This window comes from Fukomys damarensis, unplaced genomic scaffold, assembly GCF_012274545.1.
Source record: "Fukomys damarensis isolate Sample0158 unplaced genomic scaffold, DMR_v1.0_HiC HiC_scaffold_12, whole genome shotgun sequence".
Taxonomy (NCBI): Eukaryota; Metazoa; Chordata; class Mammalia; order Rodentia; family Bathyergidae; genus Fukomys; species Fukomys damarensis.
In genome coordinates, this window is record NW_022900924.1 from 31,435,799 (window position 1) to 31,458,470 (window position 22,672).

The 22,672-nt window shown below is 35.0% G+C and overlaps 1 protein-coding gene across 9 annotated transcripts in view; it reads right to left on the reverse strand.

Annotated features, from left to right (window-relative positions):
• Phc3 (polyhomeotic homolog 3) overlaps window positions 1–22,672 on the reverse strand; it is a 66,205-nt gene that overhangs the window by 15,034 nt on the left and 28,499 nt on the right. For 7 of the 9 annotated variants that reach the window (XR_781874.3, XM_010632366.3, XM_010632362.3 and 4 more), the window contains 5 exons: window positions 17,909–18,780; window positions 17,579–17,626; window positions 12,626–12,779; window positions 3,741–3,991; window positions 343–502 (listed from right to left, as the gene is read on the reverse strand). Coding sequence is in view for 8 of the 9 variants with exons in the window: in XM_010632366.3 (XP_010630668.1) it covers window positions 343–502; window positions 3,741–3,991; window positions 12,626–12,779; window positions 17,579–17,626; window positions 17,909–18,780 (1,485 nt within the window). In the remaining variant the exon portion in view is untranslated. The remainder of the gene's footprint in view (window positions 1–342; window positions 503–3,740; window positions 3,992–12,625; window positions 12,780–17,578; window positions 17,627–17,908; window positions 18,781–22,672) is intronic. The other 2 variants (XM_010632364.3, XM_010632361.3) reach the window with 1 other exon arrangement.

Sequence of the window (22,672 nt, forward strand, 5' to 3'; positions counted from 1 at the left end):
TGATGAAATTTTTCCTATCTATAGTCTTCAAAAGTCAAACTAATACTATACCAATTAGCATATATCTTGCTATTTTAGTTATCTGGTCATTAAGAATCTGGTTAGTACAATAGGGCATGTTTATAATTCCAGCTACTCAGGAGGCAAACGCAGTAGAACCACAGGTCCAAGGTCAGCCTGGACAACATAATGAGACCCATAAAAGTCTAGTCAGATTTCCGATTTCTGATTGTTTTGGTCAAATAATGCAATATAGATAATACAAATTTATGTTTCTAAGTAAAAATTGGTGAACAAAAGTCCATGTCATGTTTCAAGCAGTAAGAGTCAAAACCCACAAACCTTCAGCAGTCATGTCTTCCATTTCTGTATCAGACGAATTATCTGCATGCTTTGTATTGTTCTGTAGCTCTGGTTGAACACACACAGAATTTATCATCTGATTATCCAAAAGAGGCCTTTTTTTCACAGGTTGTTCTATTAGCAAAGATGAACGACTCACCTGCAAGAGAGAGAGGATGGAAAGAAATGAAATAATCTCAGATATTCAAAGTAACTTCACTGAAATAGCTCTTGAAATGAATGGTGTCTGTAATAATTTACTTGTTCATTGATCAAATGCATTCATTAAGTTTTATTCCTAAAGTAAAGGTTAGGCAGTCCGGATGTAAATACTTTTAACTCTAGTCACCAGCAAAGTGGATGCTGTAAAGTTTCTGCCAAATGGAACCTAGTGTCCTAATAGTTAAAAATTAAAGTCTTGGGTCTAAGGATTTAGCTTAGTGGCACTGAGCCTGCCTCACAAGGGCAAGGTCCTGAATTTGATCCTGGTACAGAAAAAAACAAAAAACAAAAAAAACATTGAGCCAGGTGTGGGGGTGCACACCTGTAATCCCAGCACTCAGGAGACTGAGGCAGGAGGATCAATGAGGGTTCAAGGACAGCCTACTACAAAGGAATACCTTGCCTCAATGACCCCCCCACCAAAAGTCTAAAAATTTAGTGATTCCTATGTTCAGAATTAATATGAGCCATCAGGTTATCCTGCACTTATGAATGTTTCAGTAATACAGCCTAACAATGAAAAGCAAAGACTGTAATTAACAGTACATTCCGGAGTTGGGTGAGATTTTCTGTTGTTGGATTTTTGTTTGTTTTTTGTGGTTCTAAGGATTGGACCAAGGGCCCTGCATTTGGTAGGCAAGGGAACTATACCCCTAATTCTTTTTATTATTTTTTAACCTTTAAAAAAGGGGATTTAGCTCAGTGGTGCCACCACCTGCCTCATAAGCACGAGGTCCTGAATTCGATCCCTGGTACAAAAACAAACAAACAAAAAAACCCTGTTCAATTAAGCAATTCTCTTAAATTCTATTTGATGGTCAGTCTTTTTCCCTCAGGCATTTTCATATTTCCTATATAGATGCAAAACAAATAAAAGATGAGCACTTTTTTTTTCTTTCTTTTTTAGTGCAAGGTATTGAACCCAGACCCCCACACATGTCGGTCAGGCAAACACTCTATGACTGAGCCACATCCCAAGCCAATACTATACACATTGTATTGACAGGGTACTAACTAATGATCAAAGTGTTTCAGTCATTTCTTTACAAAAGCAGAATCAAGATTACAACTCAAACCTCCTAAGTTCTACTTTAGCAACCTATTCCACTGTAAGCACAAATGGAAAATCCTCAAACACTGTTAATATGAAAAGCAACAAAATATTCACTGTTCAGTAAACTTGGCTGTCATACATGCTTATTTTAGAAGTATTTTCAGAAAAAAATAATTCAAACCATAAATATTCACTGATTTCCTAAGCAAGCCCTCAACTAATTTGAAAAAGAGAATGATTAGAACATCTTATTCCTCAAGAATTCTGGCTAAGTCTTCAATATCTGTCATACATGGAGAATCACTGCTTACTGAAAATTTCAACATTTAATTTTAAAATAAAATCAAAATTTTAAGTCAAACAAAATTTTTAAATAATTTTTAATTTGTTTATTCCCGTAAAGTACTTAACATACTTCAAGTAAAATGTATAGAAATTACTCCTAGGAAAAAAAAACAACATTCAGTACTGCTAAGGGCATATACCTCCAGTGGATGAAAACTTAATCTTTCCAAAAAATAATTTGATAATATATCAAGTCTTCTGGATATATATGTAATATGATACAATTAGTTATAGGAATTTTTAAGAAAATTATTTAAAATATGAATAATATATAAATATATACAGATATTCCTTTTAGAATTGGGACTGAACAAAGTAGGGAACATATATATATGTATAATAATAACCCTGATTATATGAATATAGACATACACTTTACAGGGGGTGTGGTACCAGGATCAATGAAACTCGGGCCCTTGCACTTGTGAGGTGGGCAGCAGAACCCCTGAGGCAAATCCCTGGCTCTATATACACTATTATTGGAAATTATTTGTTCTATAAATTTCCCAAATTTTCATTTGTAACCTGAATAATAAAAATTTTAATGGTCACTAGTTATAATGGGTAATAAATGTCAATGACTATTAAATGCAGGCACTACATGGAATAACATATGTATATTTAATTCTCACAACCCTAACAGCAAAGTATTATCTCTATCTGCAGGAAAAGCAAAATGAAGACATAAACATTGAATAATATGAAAAAAAAAAACTGGTCACTATGCAGTACAGCCAAATCCAAAAACTTAGTTATACATACTACTTTATCTGAGAAATGAAAAAAGATTGTTCCTCCATTATTGTATAGGCATTATAGGAGAGCCAAGTTTGACAGACACACACACACACACACACACACACACACATAAATATACACATGTGAGCATGCGCACACGGAAAACTGAACACAGGGACAACAACTGACTGGGAAACCAACTATCAAATGCAAAAATTTCCCCCACAAATATGAAAATTGTAATGATTCACAGGCCTTCAAAATAAATATTATTTGTAATTTCTACTTGTCTTTCATTTTTTCCCCCTAACGAAAAATGTTTATCTCTAGGTATTAGCATATAAATTATCTACCACTATGACTAGTTTCACATTAAGACTTGTAGTGGAAGCCAGGCATGGTGACACACGCCTGTAATCCCAGCACTCGGGAGGCTGAGGCAGGAGGATCACTGTGAGTTTGAGACCAACTTGGGCTAGTGAGTTCAGTCTCAAAAACATAGTGAGACCGTCTCAAAAAAAAAAAAAGACTTGTAGTGAAAAAACTTTCACTTTGAGCTGAACATGAAAGCATTTTAAAAGTCTGATTAAAGGATGATGTTTAGGAATGGGAAAAGCTACTTGGTAATCATAACCCATTAACTGGGTAACTTCAGATGTATTTAAGAATTGAGGAGGTAATATTTTCTGTGCTAAAGTTAAAGTTCACAAAGTATCACACATAAGAAACACCATTTTTAAAGTAATACATTTCAAATGTCATTTTAGTATCCTTAAAAAGAAAAATGTTTATTTCATTAGAGTGAGCTTCCTACTTCTTACTTTCTCAACAAATACAAAATCAATAACCAATCCTCTGAATTTCTGTTCATTTTTTCCTTACTCATATGTTTAACTGGCTAGCATAAGACTCTAGAAATATATTTCCAAATATATAAAGAGTAAACATTACAAGCTTTTTCTTAGAAAACAATAATAGAAATTCTAAAAAATAAAGTTGTGAATAATTTTTAAAACCCACAAATATGCTTGCTACTTACAGGAAATGGCTCTAATCCCTCCTGAATCACAAAGCCTTCAATAACATGGGTCAAGATCTGTGGTTTGACAATTGCTTGTGGAGGCTTGTTTTCCGTGTTGGGAGCACTACCAGGCATAGACGTGCTATTATTCCTTGTGGCAGCAGCTGGAAGTAAAAGTGGAGGTGCTGGAACAGAAACATGTGAGGGATCTGATGGAGATTTAATTACTGAAGCACTGACTGATGCCACAGCAGGTAGTTCAACTTGCTCTGGAAAGAAAAACAAACAAACATTTTATTTTTTATCTTTAGCATTTTGCCTGCACAATACTTAATATCTAGAGGTTTGGTTTTATTTTTTTTGTTTTTTTTCTTTTCTTTTTATTGAGTTTACTGGTACATTTTAGGTATACAGTACAGTTACATTCATTATTGGGATCTTGTACCTTTACATGACAGGTCTTGGTTCTCATTTTTTTCCCTTATCCCTGCCCTCCCTTCACCCCTTCCTCTCCTCCCCATTTACAAACACTTTATTTCCATTTTTTCATTTTAATATCTAGAGTTTTAAAAAATCATCCTAAGAAGCCCATGTGTGGTAGCACACAGCTGTAGCCCCTGCACTTGGGAGGCTAGGCCAGGAAGACTACTGTGAGTTCCAGGTCAGCCTGGGTTCCGTAGTGAGTTCAAAGACAGTCTGAACTACATAGTGAGACTCTGTATCAAAAAAAAAACAAAACAAAAACAAAACTATCCTAAGAACTTTATTATCTCATTTAATCTGCACTATGTAAGGTAGAAAGTACTATTATCCCCACTTTACAGAAGAAGGTAACTTGCTCAAAGTTATTCAAACATTGTTTAAAAAACTCTACTCCATAAGATGTGAAAATGTTTTAAAATATCAACACAAGAATAACTACAATAATGATTAGTTGGTTTTATTTTTTTTTTAGCTACCAAGATATTAAATTCCCCATGTTCCTGTTTATACTGTTTATATATTCTAAATTATATGAGTAGGGAGACAAATTCCTGGAAAATGAAAAAGAACCATAAATCCACAGGATAGAAACTTGAATGATTTACACAAGTCATTATCCTTAAATTTAAGTAGTAAGATTCCTCCAAGATCTCACACAAATTTTCCTTGTATTTTTTTTAACTCTTCAGTGACACTGTTTACGTTGATTTGGGAAAATACTGCAATACCAGTCAAGTGGAACATGTTTGGCTGAACCACTGACTTCAAATTCTGAGGGCCACAATAAGACAGATTTGACAGCCTGCAGTGGAGATGCCACCTGCCTATTTGGTAGGATCAACCCTTTATTCCTTGTTCTAAAGTAAAGAGATCTAGTAATATCAGCAAGTACAGATGGCTGAGGAAAACAAAAGGGCTTGTGTGCAAACATAATAATTATACTGAGCTCAATAATGACGACGACGATGATGATGATGATACTGACCCCATGATACTGACATTCATTTAATCTTTGAAACTAGCCTATAGACAGATAATGTTATCACCATCTTACAGATGAGGAAACCCAAGACACAGAGAGATTTAATTACTTGCCTTGAATTAAGGTACACTTCAAATAAGCAGCAGAAATGGGACATAGACCCTCAAACTTGGGTTGTAGAGATCATGCTTTTAAATTGCATTAACTCCTCACCACTATGACTGTGAAAAGGACTGACAAAACAATTCAGCACCACAAAAAAATTAAAATAAGACGGCATGTTAATCATCTGCATATATTCTCAGATACAGAAATGTACAATGGGGATGTAGCACAGTGGTACAGCACTTGAGCACTTACTTGCCTAGTACATGAAAAAAAGAACCCCAGCAAAGAAAAAGAAAATTTTAAGAAAGGAATGGAAACATTAACAGTCACCACTAGAAACACCAATGTGATTGTTATCATGTAGTTTTTATTATAGTCACACATTAACCTAGTTTTACCAAATACACTAATATAAATTATTTTGGAAAACCTATTGAAGGCCATACAATGTATAAGAAGCTTTTGCTAAAAATAGAAAATACTATTTTGCTAATTTTAGGAACAAATACAAAATTGTAAGTAAGTCTATCAAACAGACAAACTCCACTAAAGTATTTCGTATATCAAATCTTCTATGAGATAAAGTATTAAAAATATAAAAGTATGAAGTGAAACTTTCGTGAAGGCAAAATAAATGGGGAACTGAAACAAAATAAAGTTGTAATATCCCTTAAAAACTTACAGACATGTTCCTTTTTAGAACTCTAAAGCTGCATAGCTTGAATGTGCATCCTATAATTTATGTTGGAAATTTAATCCCAATGCACAATGTTGAGGTGGAACCTTTAAAAGGTAGAGTGGGGCAGGGCTTTAGCTCAGTGGTGCCACCACCTGCCTTGAAGGTGCAAGGACCCAAATTGGATTCCCAGTACCAAAAAAAAAAAAAAAAAAAAAAGGTGAAGAGAGGTTAATGTTGTATCTCAGAAGTGGGTTCACTATCACTAGCATGTATTTGTTATAAAAGGAAGTCTGACCCCCCCACCTTGTCCAGATGCTCTCAACCATGTAATGCCTTCTGTCACGCTATGATCCAGCAAAAGACCCTCACAAGATGTGATCCTTAGATCCTAGAATCACCAGACTCCACAACCAGAAGTCAAATAAATTTATGTTCACTATAAATTACCAACTCTGAGGTATTCTGTTATAGCAGCACAAAATGGATGATGACACTACATTTAAGTATAATTAGTTTGTTCATAAAATATTGCTTGGTATACATTCTAATTAATTTCCATATCATATGTATAAATCTTATAAGTTTTGTTAACAATAGAGCTATCAGTTACAGCCTTTTGTTTTGTTTTGTTTTGTTTTTGTTACCAGGGATTAAACTCAGGACCTTGCACTTGCAAGGCAGGTGGCAAAACCACTGAGCTAAATCCCTGACCCAGTTACAGACTTTTTAAAGAGCTAATACCTATTATTTGCCAGTTTACAACAAACTATTAAGATAAAAAACACAAGTATCAGAAACACAACTATTATACTCTAAATTTGAGAAACATAAGAAAAAACTAGAGTGTTACACAATCAAGTAACTACTTGGCCTCATTTCTTGCACAAAAGCCATGATTTCACATGATGGCTTTACTGTCAAAGAACTTTTGCAGATTTATAAAAGCTGAATCCTGGACAGAAACAAATCTATTTGCAACTTAGTTTATTTCATCATTTGTTAAGACTTCTAAAAATCAACCTGTACTACTACTTCATAATATTACGGAAGAGTGGCAAGTATAAAGTAAATTACAGAAAGTTTAAATGTCTACACTGTAGTTGACAACTTAGCCACAGGAATGTGGTTTGACAGGAAGTCACGCTATTCCTGAGGAAATAAAAAAAGATATTCTTGTGCTCCAACATTTTAAAAATGTTTGACTTTGGTATCAAATCCAACTTTAACATTCAATCAAACTTGTATTTCTGCTTTCAAATCAAAACTCCAAGAAATGTGCAACAACATAAATCCATTTTCAGTGTAAAGAAACCACAAAAAATTGACAGTATTGGGTAAACTTTCTTATATCTGTTTTTTCAGGGGTTTTTTTTTCCTCATTGATTTATTGGTACATTTTAGGTATACAGGACAGTTACATTTATCATTGGGATCTTGTACTTTTACATGACAGGTCTTGGTTCTCATTTTTTCCCCATACCCCTGCCCTCCCTTCATCTTCATGCCCTCCTCCCTTCCCTATTTGCAAAAACTTTGTTTCCATTTTTTGTTTTCTCATATTTTTTCTTTTCCCTTATTTCCTTACTCCTACCCTTTCCACTTCCCCTACACGTTTCACCCTTTCTTCCTATTTCACATTGTCAATTATACCATTTGGATCTTACTTACACTTTTAGTTTCTCACACCAGAGAAATTATTCAGTATTTACACGTGTGTGACTTATTTATGTCACTTAAGAGTATGACCTCAATATGCATCCATTTTCCTATGAATGACTCTAATTTCTCATTCTTTATGGCTGAATACTATTCCACTTTATAGAAAAACCACATCATTATTCAGGTATTATTTTGAATTAAACAAAGGCAATATTACTGTACATTACTTCATATACTTCTACCGATCAAATGTTTTGTATTACCAGGGGAGGACAAAAAAGAAAATTGATTTTCTCCTTCTATGTATTGCAGAACAGTAAGGAAATAAGAGCAAGAGAAATGGAAGGGAGAGAATGTGGCATGATAAAGAGAGCAGAGGGCAAGAACTGCTTTGGCACCAGACAATCAGTGTCCCATTACAATTTGTTTTCATAGAGATTTTTTTCTTAATCAAAATATCATCAGAGCCACGAGATAGTCAGTCAAACAATATTTACAACAAAGCCTGAAGCAATATTGATATGACTTAGATTAACTTTCAGTAAAGGACCATACAATCTCTACAGCTACTAACTTAGTAGATATAAGCAGCCATAGATAACACTTGAGAAAATGAGCATGGTTATATTTTATAGAATTTATTTATGGATAATAAAATATGAGTTTCACATAATTTTCACAATACGAATGACTATTCTGTTTTTCAACTATTCAAATATTTTAAAACCATCTTACTTGAACTATACAACAAGCAACAGAAAAAAAATTTAAACAGTAAGCTGTAGTTTGCTAATACTTGATATGAATAAAACATCTGGACTTTTTAAAAATCATTAAATCAATTTTTAGGAACTAGACATAGGGCTGCCAGTTAAACTAATGTTTTAGTAAAATTCCTAGGGGCTCATAGTAACTTTTTTTTTAAGGTTCACCAGTGACATCATTTATTAAAATCTATACATAAATGCACATAAATATTATAATTCTATACAAGTCTCATGCGATTTAAACAGCTAGTGCTGTTGACTGTTGTGGAGCACATCTCCCAGCTTTTGGGAGGCTAAGGAAGAAAATACTCCGCAAGTTCAAGACTGGCTTGAGGTAAATAGTGAAACCCTGTCTCAAAAACCCAAAACAAGTAAACAGTCCATATCATTCTTATCTTAATTTCTTCCCAAATCACATCAGTTTTCAACTATACACAGAGAAAATAAAATCATCATTTTTAAATTCTAAGAAACAAATTCAGCCTAGAATAGCAAAAGCAATTCTAGGCAATAAAGACAAGATAGAGGGTATCACAATCCCCAACTTGAAACTTTACTACAAAGCTACTGTGATAAAAATAGCATGGTACTGGCAAAGAAACAGACTTGAGGACCAGTGGAACAGATTAGAAGATGCAGAAACAATTCCAGAAACACTCAGCCACCTCATCTTTGACAAACGAGCCAAACACTCTCACTGGAGGAAAGATATCCTCTTTAATAAATGGTGCTGGAAAAACTGGGTTTCACCTTGCCAGATTAAAAGTAGACTTATTCTCTCACCATGCACTACACTAAAATCAAAATGGATTAAAGATCTAAATATTGAAACAGAAACACTAAACTGGCTGGAAGAGAGGTTAGAAATCTTCAAGACATTGGTGTAGGAAAAGATTTTATGACCAAAACCTCAGCTGCCCGTGAACTAGCAAACAACAAGTTGGATCTCTTCTTATTAAAAAGCTTCTACATAGATAGAAAAACCACCAAGAGTGTGGAGAGACAACCCACAATGTGAGAAAAAATGTTTTACCAGCTGTTCCTCAGACAAAGGTCTACTATCTAGAATATATAAAAAACTTTTAAAAAATCAGACCTCCCAAATTAAAAACCCAATCCAAAAATGGGCATCTGAAATGAACAGACATTTCTCAGACAAAGAAGTAGAAATAGCAAATAAACATAAGAAAAAATGTTCAACATCACTGGTCATTCGAGAGATGCAAATGAAAACAACACTGAGATTTCACCTCACCCCAGAAAGAATGGTTGCTATCATGAAATCAACCGATAACAGATGCTTGGCTGGGCTGTGGAGAAAGAACCCTGCTCCACTGCTGGTGAGAGTGTAGAATAGTGCAACCACTGTGGAAATCAATATGGAGCTACTTCAAAGAACCAAGACTGGAAGTCCCATTTGACTCTGCTATTTCCCTGCTGGGTATCTTCCCTAAAGAATTAAAGAAATCATACCACAGTGATATATGTGCACTCACGTTCATAGCAGCACAACTTGTAATAGCTAAAACTGTCCATCAACTGGAGACTGGATAAAGAAAATGTTTTTTTTAATAAAATGGAGTACTACTCAGCCATAAAAATGAGAAATTAGAGACACTTACAGCTAAATGGATACACACTGAGGGAATACTCAAGTGAAATAAATGACACACATATGTAAATACTGAAGAGTTTCTCTAGTGTGAGAGACTGAAAGTGCAAACAAGGACTAAAAGGTAGAATAGATAATGTGAAATAGGAAGAGAAGAGAAAAATGGGAAGGGAAATGGGAGGGGTAGAGGAAAGGAAAGAAGGGAATACAATATGAGAAAATGAAAAAATGTAAACAAAGTCTTTGTAGATAGGGAGGTATGGAGGAGTTGAAGGGAGGGCAGGGGAATGGGAAAAAAATAAGAACCAAGATGGATTATGTAAAGTTGCAAATTTCTAATGATAAATGCCATTATATTGTATACCTTAAATGTACCAATAAAGTTAATTTTTAAAAAAGAAACAAGGGCTGGGGATTTAGCTCAGTGGCTCTGCCACCTCTCACAAGTGCAAGAACCCAAGTTTGATCCCTGGTACCAAAAAAAAAAGAAAGAAAGAAAACAAAGTACAATCAATAAAAATCTGAGGGCGGGATGTAGCTCAGTGATAGAACACCTGCCTAGCTTAGATGAGGCCTGGGGTCTGATCACCAGTACTGCAAACAAAATGAACAAAAATAAGCCAGGCAAGCTTATGCACAGCAGAGGCTGAGGCAGAGGATCACCTGAGCAACTTAAGTGTCTCAGTGAGACCGTTTCGAAATTTAAAAATTGTTCATGAGGGGTAGGAATGTCATTCAATGCCAAGGCCCTGAGTTCAGTCCACACTACTGAAAAGGTTTTGTGGCAAACCCAATAGCTACAGGAATACAAATGTCCTCAAAGTTGAAGTGGCCCCTTCGCTTCCTTCCATCCTCCCACTCACAATGGTTTACAGAGGCCATTTCCGGTGCTGCTAGTGTCTTATGCTGCGCTTCTTGATTCCTTTGCTATGCTAATCACTTCTTTTCCTGTGCTTCTGTTTGGCTATTTCCTTTTTGAATTTCTTTCTCTGTATACAAAATCACAGATTTATCTGCCAGTATGTCATGTTGAACTGGAAGGACAGCACAAGGCTGTCAAGAGGTGGGGGTGGCTGCCCAGCTTGAACTTGGCCCACAGCGTAGCCATCAGGGGCCTACTGATCCTAGGCCTTGGCTCTTCCTCTGGTCCAGCTTCTCTTTTCCTTTTCTCCTCTCCCTTTCCATTTCTGCTCTCCTCCTCCAACAAGGTCAACACAGTCCCTGCTGGGCAGCTCTGGGCTCTGTTCCTGAGGCAAGGCTGGCTGCCTCTGTGAGCCAAGGTCTGAATGCTGACTGGTGGGCTTGGCGTCCCAGCCGGTTCCCTGATGTGCTGTGGCACCATGGCCCATGCCATGCACTCCTTGGCCTAAGAATTGCAGATTCAGGGTCTCCTGGCAGCTCTTGCTGCTGACAGTGACCTGCACTGCTATGCCTCCAACCTGGTTCATGCCAGTCTGCTTGTAGCCAGCTGGATGTGCATGGGGGGGGCTGGTCACTGCATCTTTGGCTCAAGGCCCAGGTTCCAGCACACCAGCCTCAGCCACAGGCATGGCGTCCTCATCTCTGCACCAACTCCCTCAAGGGCCCAGCTGGCTGGCTGCCTATGCTCCTACCTGGCTTAGCTGTCTACAGTGCTTTTCCCCAAGAGCAGCTGTAAGAGATAAAAGTGGGGGCCCTAGGTCCAGGGATGGAAGGTGACCAAGGTCCTCCTGCCACAGGAGCACAGGACTGCAGGGTCTATTTGTGTCCCAGGGCTCTTCCCTCCTCTGATATGGCCCTGGGACTCCCTAGTGAATATGAACTTGAATGTTGAAGTGGAAGACATGTTTTAATCCACATCTCTTGCAAGGATTGGGCTAAATTAAAGTATTGTAACTGTAATTATTTTGGATGTTTTTTAGACAAGGTCTTGCTCTGTAGTTCAGGCTGGCCTTGAACTCCCAGTGATCCTCCTACCTCAGCCTCTTGTGTGCTGGAATTACAGGCATGCACCACCATACTCAACTTTAAGTAATATAACTATTAGAAACTTTTTTTTTTCTTTTTTTTTTTTTTTTGGTACCAGGGATCACTCAGGACCCTGTGATTGCAAGGCAGGTAGCAGCACCACTGAGCTAAATCCCTGGCCTTATAACTATTAAACTTTTAAAATCAATTATTCTGGGCCACAAGAAATTGTGAAGAGTATCAAATATGACTTGAGATTTTTGGAAAATATAATTTAAATTTTTTGATAGACTCTTGATTTATTCTAATTTTTAAGCTAGAAATAGTATGATGCATGAATGTGAATAGGCATATAAAATATATCTGTACAAACCACTGAAAACCAAAAGCCTTGAAATAGCATGTTTATCATTTGGGTGGTATTGAACATTATAAACTACTAAGCTTTGCTGCTTTAAAGAATTTTCTACAAGAAAAAGAATTTTCTACAAAGACAAATAATTCTTAATAAACTAGTCTTCATAAAAATAAATGTTGACTTCTCATCTACATTTTGCTGTAATTTACTACAGTAACAAATTAGGTTAATGCCACATCTAATGAAAATATATTTCTCATTACTAACAACAAACAGAAAAATTCCCTTATATTTTGGAATTTTCTTACCTAACAAAGGATGTTCAGAAGTCAAATCCTCTCCTCTCCCCACAGTTATAGCTGCTGGAGACAAAGTGGGAGGTGGGGGGGTTCTATCCATCCGGACACATTCATCAGACTCCTCTGGCATTTCTTCTTCACACACATCTTCTACTTGATAAACCTGCAATGACAAATCACATTGCCTTAAAATGTTTCCAAAAATACATTTAATAAGGCATTCTTAATTTTTTAAAGTTAAATTCTAAGTATATTAAACTTAAAAACAAGGTAAAATGACTATTCTGACAAATAGAAAGGGAAGCTTTTAAGTCACTCAAATGAAGTTTTTCATTATAATTAATATTTCACTGAAAGCAAGCTGTGGATCAGTTATGTAAGCCAAAAATCGTAGGTTTCCAAAATGATGATAGTTAAGTGTGAAAACATTTTTAATTTTGAATTTAAAAAGGTTTGTAAAAAAATGAAAAATAAAATAAAATAAATAAATAAAAAAGGTTTGGCTCTTACATAATCAAATATTTCAAGAATTATACTACAATTCCTATTAATTTATACTTGTCATAAATCAAAATAGATACTAGCAATTTTCACAAGCACACAAGTAAATTTCCAAATGATGTGATATTATTAGGAAATACAATGCCAGGAGGACACTATCTCAGGCTGCTATTGTTATTACCATCAGCATCACCATCAACATCATTATTTTGGGTACCAGGAATCAAACTCAGGGCCTTGCGCTTGTCAGGCAGGTACTGTACTACTGAGCTCAGTTCCTGGCCCTATTATTATTTATATAAAAATTAAACTATGACAAGTATCTACAAAAATGACATACAATTTTCTTTTCTTTCCTTTTCTGTTCTACTAAAGAATCTAATGAATCTTATATGATAATATTAAGTACACAGAAAATATCTGTCTTTACACACAGATATATACACACTCCCTAACCCATATGCAAGTATTTTGTTTCTTTAATATTGTTCCATGCGTGTGCACAAAGATTCTAAGTATAACTGCCTTGTTATGTAGTTATCTAGTTGTTATCTAGCTGTAAGATTATACTTAAAAGGGAATATTCAATCAAAAAAACTCTAAGAAGAGCTGTATTACTAGAAATTGCTGACTTGTCAATGTTTTGTTACACTTAAGGCTTAGTTTACAAAGTGCATTTCTAGAGATTAATATAGGTATTTTAACTGGTCATCAACCATTATTTATACAAGATTATAAATTATTGAAAAAAGCACAAAACAATCCACTTTCCTTCTTAAAAGGATTATGAGTTTTTAAAATTATTTAACTAGGGGCTGGGAAGTTGGCTCAGTGGTTCTGCTGCCTGCCTTGCAAGCACAAGGGCCCAAGTTCAATCCCCAGCACCATAAATAAATAAATTAGTTAATTAACTAACTAACTAACTAACTAAAGGGCCAGGGATTTAGCTCAGTGGCACTATACCTGCCTTGCAATGGCAAGGTCCTGAGTTCAATCCCCAGTACCAAAACCCAAAAAAATTATTTAAACTGATAAATGTCCCAATAAGTGTTAATAAAGTGAAAAAATTTCTTAACATTCACAAAATAACTTTAAGAGACATCTAATGTTACATTTAATTATCTGGGTTTTTTGTTTGTTTTTTTACGGTACTGGGGGTCAAACTCAGGACCTTGAGTTTGCAAGGCAGGCACAGTGCCACTGAGCTAAATCCCCAGCCCTTAATTATCTGTTATAAGCTTGATATTTGAAGTATATAAAATTAAATATGAAAGTATATAAAATTAAACATGAAACAACTACCATGTGTTATAAAAGACTATGATGTGTCATCTATAAAGGTATACATAATAAAAAACAATAGAGCTTTAAAGAAAGAAGTCTCGCTGGGCACAGACAGAAGCAGGAGATTCCCAAGTTCAACCCTGGCTTAGACAACTTAATGACTTAGTGAGACCCTATCTCAAAAAATTTAAAAATGGCTGAGAATGAAGCTCAGTGTGAAAGTCCCAGGTTCAATCCCCAATGCCACAAAATTTACAAATAGAAATAGTCTTTCCAAGCCTCTACTAAATATAAAACTTTCTTTTTTTTAAATGTAAAAACTGTGTTATTGATAATTTTGTCAAATATGATAGTCCAAACTGTGATCTGAATCATCTACTATACAGACAACATTTTTATAAAGTTATCTACTCACAACAACAGATCTAGAAAACTATTTCACCAAGAGACTCCTTACCTCACCTCTGGGTCTCAGAAATGTAAGCAGTGATTCATTATTGAGCAAGGCAACAGTTATAGCTGCTAGTATCTGTTCGTAATCGTTACTTTAAAAAGATGATAATGCCCAACAGAGAGAAAATAACCCAAAAAATATCTGGATGTTAACAAAATCTTTTCCTAGTAGTGATTAAGTTGCCTGAGTACTGGGGGAATTAATTCAGGGTAATCAGACAAGTATGGTTTTATTAACTAGTTTGATTTTATCTACACAGCATTTCCTTTAGTAGACATTTTTAATTTGAAGAACATTCTTTTCTTAAAATGCTGACACTCTCTCTTATCACGTTATTCAAACATCTGCTACACTATATTTTAAGGAATTAAAGCTTGATCATGCATAAAATTAATGTTTTAAAATAATGATATTGTTTTTAAAGGATGAAAAGACCTATAACACAAACAGCATTTTAAAAAATACAGTAATCCATCAAAGAATACTGTAAAATACTTTTCATTCTTATAGTTAAGGCTAGTAATATATACTTTTTTCCAGATTTCCCATTAAAAGCAAAATAAGAAGTAGGAAAAAAAAAAACCACCAATCTGTCACAAACATCAGGCACGATCAGCACAAAGAAATCTAAATGCAAGAACTAAAATATTGAAACAAGCAAAGATGCAGAGGTTTTGCCCATTAGATCATTAACTGCACATGATAATTTCTGTTTAGCTCAGAACTATAACTATTCTAAAAATAACAAAGACTGCCAAACTTACCTCAATTAAGTCCATTATTCCCATTTGTCTCCCTTTCCTAAATAAACTGAGGAACATTTGTTTATTAGTTCTAAATTATCTACCCTCAACATCTTATTTATACTCAAATGTCAATTTTTAAAAAGTTAATAGATCTTTAAAAAAATACTGATTTTTACTTTGATAATTCATCCTTATCTTTCAAAGTTTCACATTTCATAAGAAATATTTATCTCTCTACCTTTAAGTATCAGAAACAACCAAGAAAGTGTGATTTGCCAAGAAATATGTTTTGATGGAAAAATATTACATTTAGTCAGAGATAAAAGAAACTCTAGCAATTTAATAAACAGAACCATGTTAAAGAAATATAACAGAAAGAAAAGATAACATGAACATCTACAGCAAACATAATAACCGTATTGGTGATAGCAGAGAAAGTTATTAATTTCATGGGAAAAAAAGTCCTCCAGAAATGTGGTGAGAAAAAGAAACTTTTTGTAATCTATAAAAAGAGAAGGGCAAGAAGCATAAAATGGAACCTTAAGTATTTTCAGCTCTAATTTAGTTTTTTTTTTTTCTTTTTAATTTTGTTTTTTTTTGACATAGGGTCTCAGTATGTAGTTCAGACTGGTTCTTGAATTCATCATGTATTCCAGGCTGACCTTGAACTCAGGGTAATCCTCCTGCCTCAGCCTCCCAAGTGCTGGGATTATAAGTGTGCACCACCATGCCCAGCTTAATTTAGTTGCTACAGTACTGAATTTCTGGTGTTTCTATCCAAATGTTTCCTGTGACAAAACTTAGAAAAACATAAGAAATATTTTAAAAAGCTTTATTTGTTAAAAAAAAATCACTGAACTAAATAATGAGAAAATAAATTTAATTTGGTATCTTTGAAGGTACAGAGTATCTTCTAAACCTGAGTTATTTACTCACTGTAAACTCTTCAAAAATCCATTGAAGGCACCGGGAATTTAGCTCAGTGGTGCCACCGCCTGCCTTGCAAGCGGAAGGTCCCAAGTTCAATCCCCAGTACAAAAAAAAAAAAAAAAAATCTATTAAAAGAAAATTTGGATATCATAATTAAATGACAAATTTATTCTAACACTTGTTTTTGTCAAACTCTGTTTTTTAAAAGGGATTAGGAAGTAGAACTCCATTTCTTTATGCCCATTTAAGATCACTCAAAATGATAAGAAAACACCTATAAATTTGCCACTTGAGATCCAAAATGCTTCCCATTAATGAAGAAACTTTGAAACCCCTTTCTTTTTTGAGTTAATGGTTATTTCCTTTCAGGTAATACAAACCTCTTCTAGGACTATTCTTCTGTTACAAATTATGAATTTGATTATTCTGACTAAACATTTAGAGATCTTATTTTACTTTTATTATAAATTATGAAGTCCTTTAGGCTGTTTTTTGAAAAAAGATAGCTTTCTTTCTAGGCATCGTGTAACCATTTTTGGAGTTTTATTCTGATAAATTTCACTATAATTTCAATTATTCAAAACGTTTACTTCTCCCAAAAGATTTTTTTTTTATTCTCAGTATTAGCAGTCATCTACTGAGATTTTTGAGTTTTTAAAATGAGAAATATTTTAACTATATATTTTCCCACAGTAGAATTTAAAAATCAGTTAATTTAGGGACTCTTTTTTTCCTAGAACAAAATTTTTTATAGTTTTGTTTTTTTGGGTTTTTTTTTGGTACTGGGGATTGAACTCGGGACCTTGCACTTGCGAGGCAGGCGGTGGAACCACTGAGCTAAATCCCCAGCCCTTTATAAAGTTTTAATTATGAAATACAATATTGCCAAAAAAATTACATCATATATATGCATACCTCCTCCACCTTGAAACAAAAGCTCCTCAAGGCCCAGGACTTCAGAATGCATACAACCAAAAGGGTTAGCTAGATAAACCATACGTTTAAGAACATACAAGCCAACAGAAGGGATCTATGAAGGATAATCACCTTAAGAGAAAAAACTTTGTGCAGATGACACTGGTTCAAATGCATTCCCTTGGGGAAAAAAAATCAACTCTGTAAAGATAGCAGATGGATTTGTTTAAATAGTAATAAAATTAACGAGGGACTTAACCATCACAAATTATCAAGCATGCAATCATACTACAACAAACAACAGCATTTTTTCCCATACATCACATTTGCCAGAATACTGACATGGAAATTCCAAGCTTTTTAAATTAATAGGCATTTATATTTAGTAATAGAACATAGTGTGGGAGAAAACAGTTTTACTTTTAGTTCATCAAGAAAGTCAAAGAGCTTCCAAGGGCTTACCACTGGTGGATCAACAGGTGCTGCTGGTTGTACTTGTAGGTTTACCGCAACAGTCTGTGGAGGAGGAAGAGTCTGAAATGGCAACTGGACCAAAGCTTCTGCAGCTGGAAGCTCCTCTTCAGACACCAAAGCATTCTGCACCAAAACCTGGCCCTGGGATAGAATTTCAGGCTGCACTTGTAAAGACTGCATAGACTGTAAGGGTAGTGGTGGAATCTGAGCTGGTGGAGATGTCGACATCTGTGGAGGGGTTGCAATTGGGATTGGAGAGGACTGTAGGGTTGAATACTGCTGGTGTGATGTTGGAGACACAATCTGCTGACCTGGGGACACCAAAGCAGACTGCTGAACTGGGCCAATATGTACAACAGGGGAAGCTGGATGTGGAAGATGGGATGGAAGATTCAGTTGTGCTGTGGGTTGTACCTGATTAGCAGCAGACTGCTGCAAATTTGGCCCTGGCTGAAGAGCTGATGACACAAGAGGGTGTGGCTGAATAAGTGCTTGGGGATGAATAATTATAGTAGGAGACTGACTTGGTGAATGAGGTGGTGGAGGAGACACCACTACAGACTGCTGTGCTGACTGTGACTGATTAGGAGATACCGTTAAAGGAGGGGGATGACTCTGAATTGGTGAACAATGCTGTGGCTGAGCACTGCTGGGAGCTGGAGGAAGGCCATGGTTTTGGAGTGGTATACAGTGCTGGGATGGGGGTGGATCTTGAGTTGAATTCTGAAGTGTGATTGGCTGAATTTGCTGTTGCTGCTGTTGTAATATCAGCTGATGATGGGAAACCTTGGGAGGTGGTGAATGAAGAGGAATCTGTTGATGTTTTATTAGAGAATGAGGCTGAATTGGAGAATATGAAGCTGTGAGAGAAAAAAATGACAATTAGTACTGATTTCAAAAATATTATTAAAAATTTAAAAATAAATCTAAAGGAGGAAAGTTCTCATTTCAGAAGGTCATAATCTTTAGAATTGTTACAAGTCTTTTAAGTAACAGTGGATATGAAATTTTATGACAAACAGCTTTTCCTTGGAAAACTAAAAATTTGAAAAAATAAACTGTACTGTGATAAGTTCCAAAGGAAACTGCCTAAAATAATCTATCACAAATTTGATTCTATGCATGATTTATTTTTCCTAAATTTTATACTTTACCAGAACAGCAGCATTAATTTTTAGCAAAGTTTATCCACTTGAATTTCATCTTTGAGAGAGAAGTATTATGATTGAACAAATATAGTATATGTAAAGATGACTTCAAAATCATAAAAATGTTATTAAAACACTAAATAAAGATCTCACCTTATATACATCTGGTAGCACAAATAATGACTGTAATTAATCACTGAAACTTTAGAGGCTATTCAAAATCTAGATGAGCACTAGTTTTCCTTATAGACAATGAGGTAATGAGAAGTCTAAACTACCTAAATAAAAGATCTTAAACCCTTCTCCCCCACCAGAAAAGCCCTACAGCAATTTATAAACAATGTTATCAGATCTTCTCTAGAGGAGCCACTCACAATAGGGACAAATAAGAATTATCAGAATCAAATCGTGAGTAGTTTCTCTATAATCATGCCTCTTCTCCAAACCCACACACGTGTTCAGGAGGGAGATGCTAATGAAATCCTGCCTACCTAAGAATGGAAACTGGGTTCACTAGAAGATTAAACTGAAATGATTCCAACAACGATTTATATTTACAACAACTTTTTAAAAAAGGTTGTTACATATGATTATTTTGAAATTTGGGGAAACCTTTAACAATCGATTAATATCTCAAGAAAGTGTTCAGAAGGTTCAATAACTATCTACAAATTATTTTTTTAAATGGGGGATTTGAGAGTGTCAATGAGAGAGAATGGGGGAGAGAGAGGGAGGGGGGAGAGAGAGAAAGAGCGCATGCATAAAAGGAAGGCAGGAAGAAAAAGAAAATTAGGACTGATGCTTCATCTAACATAGTAATTAGACTAACACTTCAAGACATCACCCCTTTATAAAAGTACTGATATTATAGACTATATTACACCATGCAAAAAAGGAAAATTAACAAAACTTTATATTCCACAGAATGGTTTTCAAGGGGCTCAAAGTGCTTTCTCATCTCTTATTTGCATTTATAAAATTCCTGTGGCATTATTATCCTTCTACATAAAACACATTTAATAGATTCTTCACAATCATAACAGAAAAAGTCCACTTTCAATTTTTAAAATTATAATTTTAATTTAGCATACTCTGGAAATACAATGGATATTATATCCACTAATAATTGTTTGTGCTCTAGTGAGTAATCTTTTTATATTATATTATCTAGATGATAATTCTATAGATCAATGATATATCCTTTTTTAAATTTTTCTTTGATCACAAATCAAACTGTTTAGCCATTTTACATTAATCTGTAAACACATATGACAATATATAAAGGATTATCCAAATACTTGAAACAATGCCTCTGTACAAGAAAAGCCCAATACGCTAGAGAATCATGTCATACTGCTGAATTTTTTATTTTGAACATTTTATAATTGCAAAGGTAGCCTTATATTTGCAGAATTAATGATTGACATCATGTCTTTCACACATACATATATATTTTTTAAAAATTATTATTTACCACCACATATATTATTTTGTTCAATAGTTATAACAAATCCATGAGGTCCATGTGATACTATATAATCCAACTTATTACAAATTAACAAACTGAATAGTTAAATGACTTCCTAGAAATCACTGAGTATCAAAGGACAGTGAGGTATCTTTAAAAACCCATAACTAGGGATTTGTATGGAGTGTGTGCCCCAGCCCACAAACTTCCTATGTTGAAGCCTTAACCCCAGTGTGACTGTCTTTGGAGATAGCACATCTAAGGAATTAATGTTAAAAGAGGTCATAAGGGTAGAGCCCTGACATGATTGATTTTTGTATACTGTTAAGAGCTCAGAGAGCTCCTCCACTGCACACTTGAAAGAAAGTCCATGTGAACATAACAGCGAGGAAGTGCCTATCCACAAGGCAAAAACAGAGGACTCAACAAAAACTGAATATTGCCAGAGTTTAATCTTGGGCTTTCTGCTACCCATTGTATGGTATTTTGTTATGTTATCTACAGCAGACTAATAAAGAGTCTTCTTACTACATACTCAACTAATGTCTACAAAAACTATATGTATTTTTTTCCAATTACACTAGTTAGAAAAGCTTTAAAAATTGCTTTAAACTGAGTGTGCTGACACATGCCTGTAATCCAAGTGCTATGGAGGCTTTAGTAAGAACATAATAAACTGGAACCTAGCCTGGGTAACTTAGTGACTTAGACCCTGTCTCAAAATAAATAGGGCTGGGTACATAGGTCAGGCCAAAGGTCCTAGATTCAATCCCTACCCCAATGACTGATTGATCTGTTGATAGATACTGTTTAAAAACTTTTCCCCTTTAATGTAGATTATGATTTCCATTGGTTTAAATTTACCTTTATCTTATGTATTAAAAACAGAATCATTAACAGTTAGAAACTCTACCTTTAAGTAAAAATGGAAATAAAAACCAAGTTATCTTAGCACAACGGCCATGTCTCTATATAATAATTCTTGGACTATACTACATTAGAATAAAAGGAGATATTTCAAATATTTTAAATGACAGCTCCAGTTGAGGAAAAGGACAAATTACCAATTCTAAAATCACTCAAAGAAGCTGGGTGTGGTGGCCCACGCCTGTAATCCCAGCACTCGGGAGGCTGAGGCAGGAGGATCTCTAGGAGTTCGAGACCAGCCTGGGCTACACAGTGAGTTCCAGGTTAGTCTCAACTATACAGTGAGACCCTGTTTTAAAAAACAAAAAACAAAAAACAAAAAGAGAGAGAGTAATCTAAAATCACTCAAAGTATCTCAGCTTCAGATTAACTTCCCACTAATAAAAGGAGAGAAACTCAAAAGTACAACAAATAGATGTGGTCTTGCCAAAAGATATGAATTTATTTGAATACATGAAGTTATAAGGCTTAAACAGCCTTGTAAATCTGGTACCAGCAAAGGTTTATGTGGTTTACTGTGTTCCCTCTGCTTTTGTTTCTAATCAACAATATCACATAAAACTTGAGTTTGACTGATATAATTAAATCTTAATTTGGAACTGAAATTAACTCTTGTCTCTGTTGGTTAGATTACTTGTCTCCTTTATACCTATATAAAATGCTGCCTTGCCCATCAAAGGCAGGCAAACAATGAGGATATTATCACACTATCAACAAAAGAGGGAAGAATAAGTTTCAACGTGGAACCAGGTATTCGTTAAGGGGAACTGAAAAATCCAAAAGTAGATCTCCTTGCTCAAACTAAATCTGAAAACAAGTTCCCAGCTTTCTCTGAAAATACATTTTTACCAAAAGAAGTTAATCTAGGGATGGGGATTTAGCTTAGTGGTGCCACCACCTGCCTCACAAGCATAGGTCCTGAGGTCGATCCCCAGTACCAAAAAAAAAAAGAAATTAATCTACTCTTCACTATAATCTATCAAAAACTACAAGAATCACTACATACTGTCACCAAAACAGTCATTCAAACTACAGTGAGTCACTGCTGCTCTACCCTGACTGTCAACACTGGCCAGATGCTGGTTTAAGACTTAAATCACAAGGACCAGGGATTTAGCTCAATGGTAACACACCTGCCTCACAAGCTCAAGGTCTTGAGTTCAATCTCCAGTATCAAGAAAAAAAGACAGAACACACTGTATAGTGAGA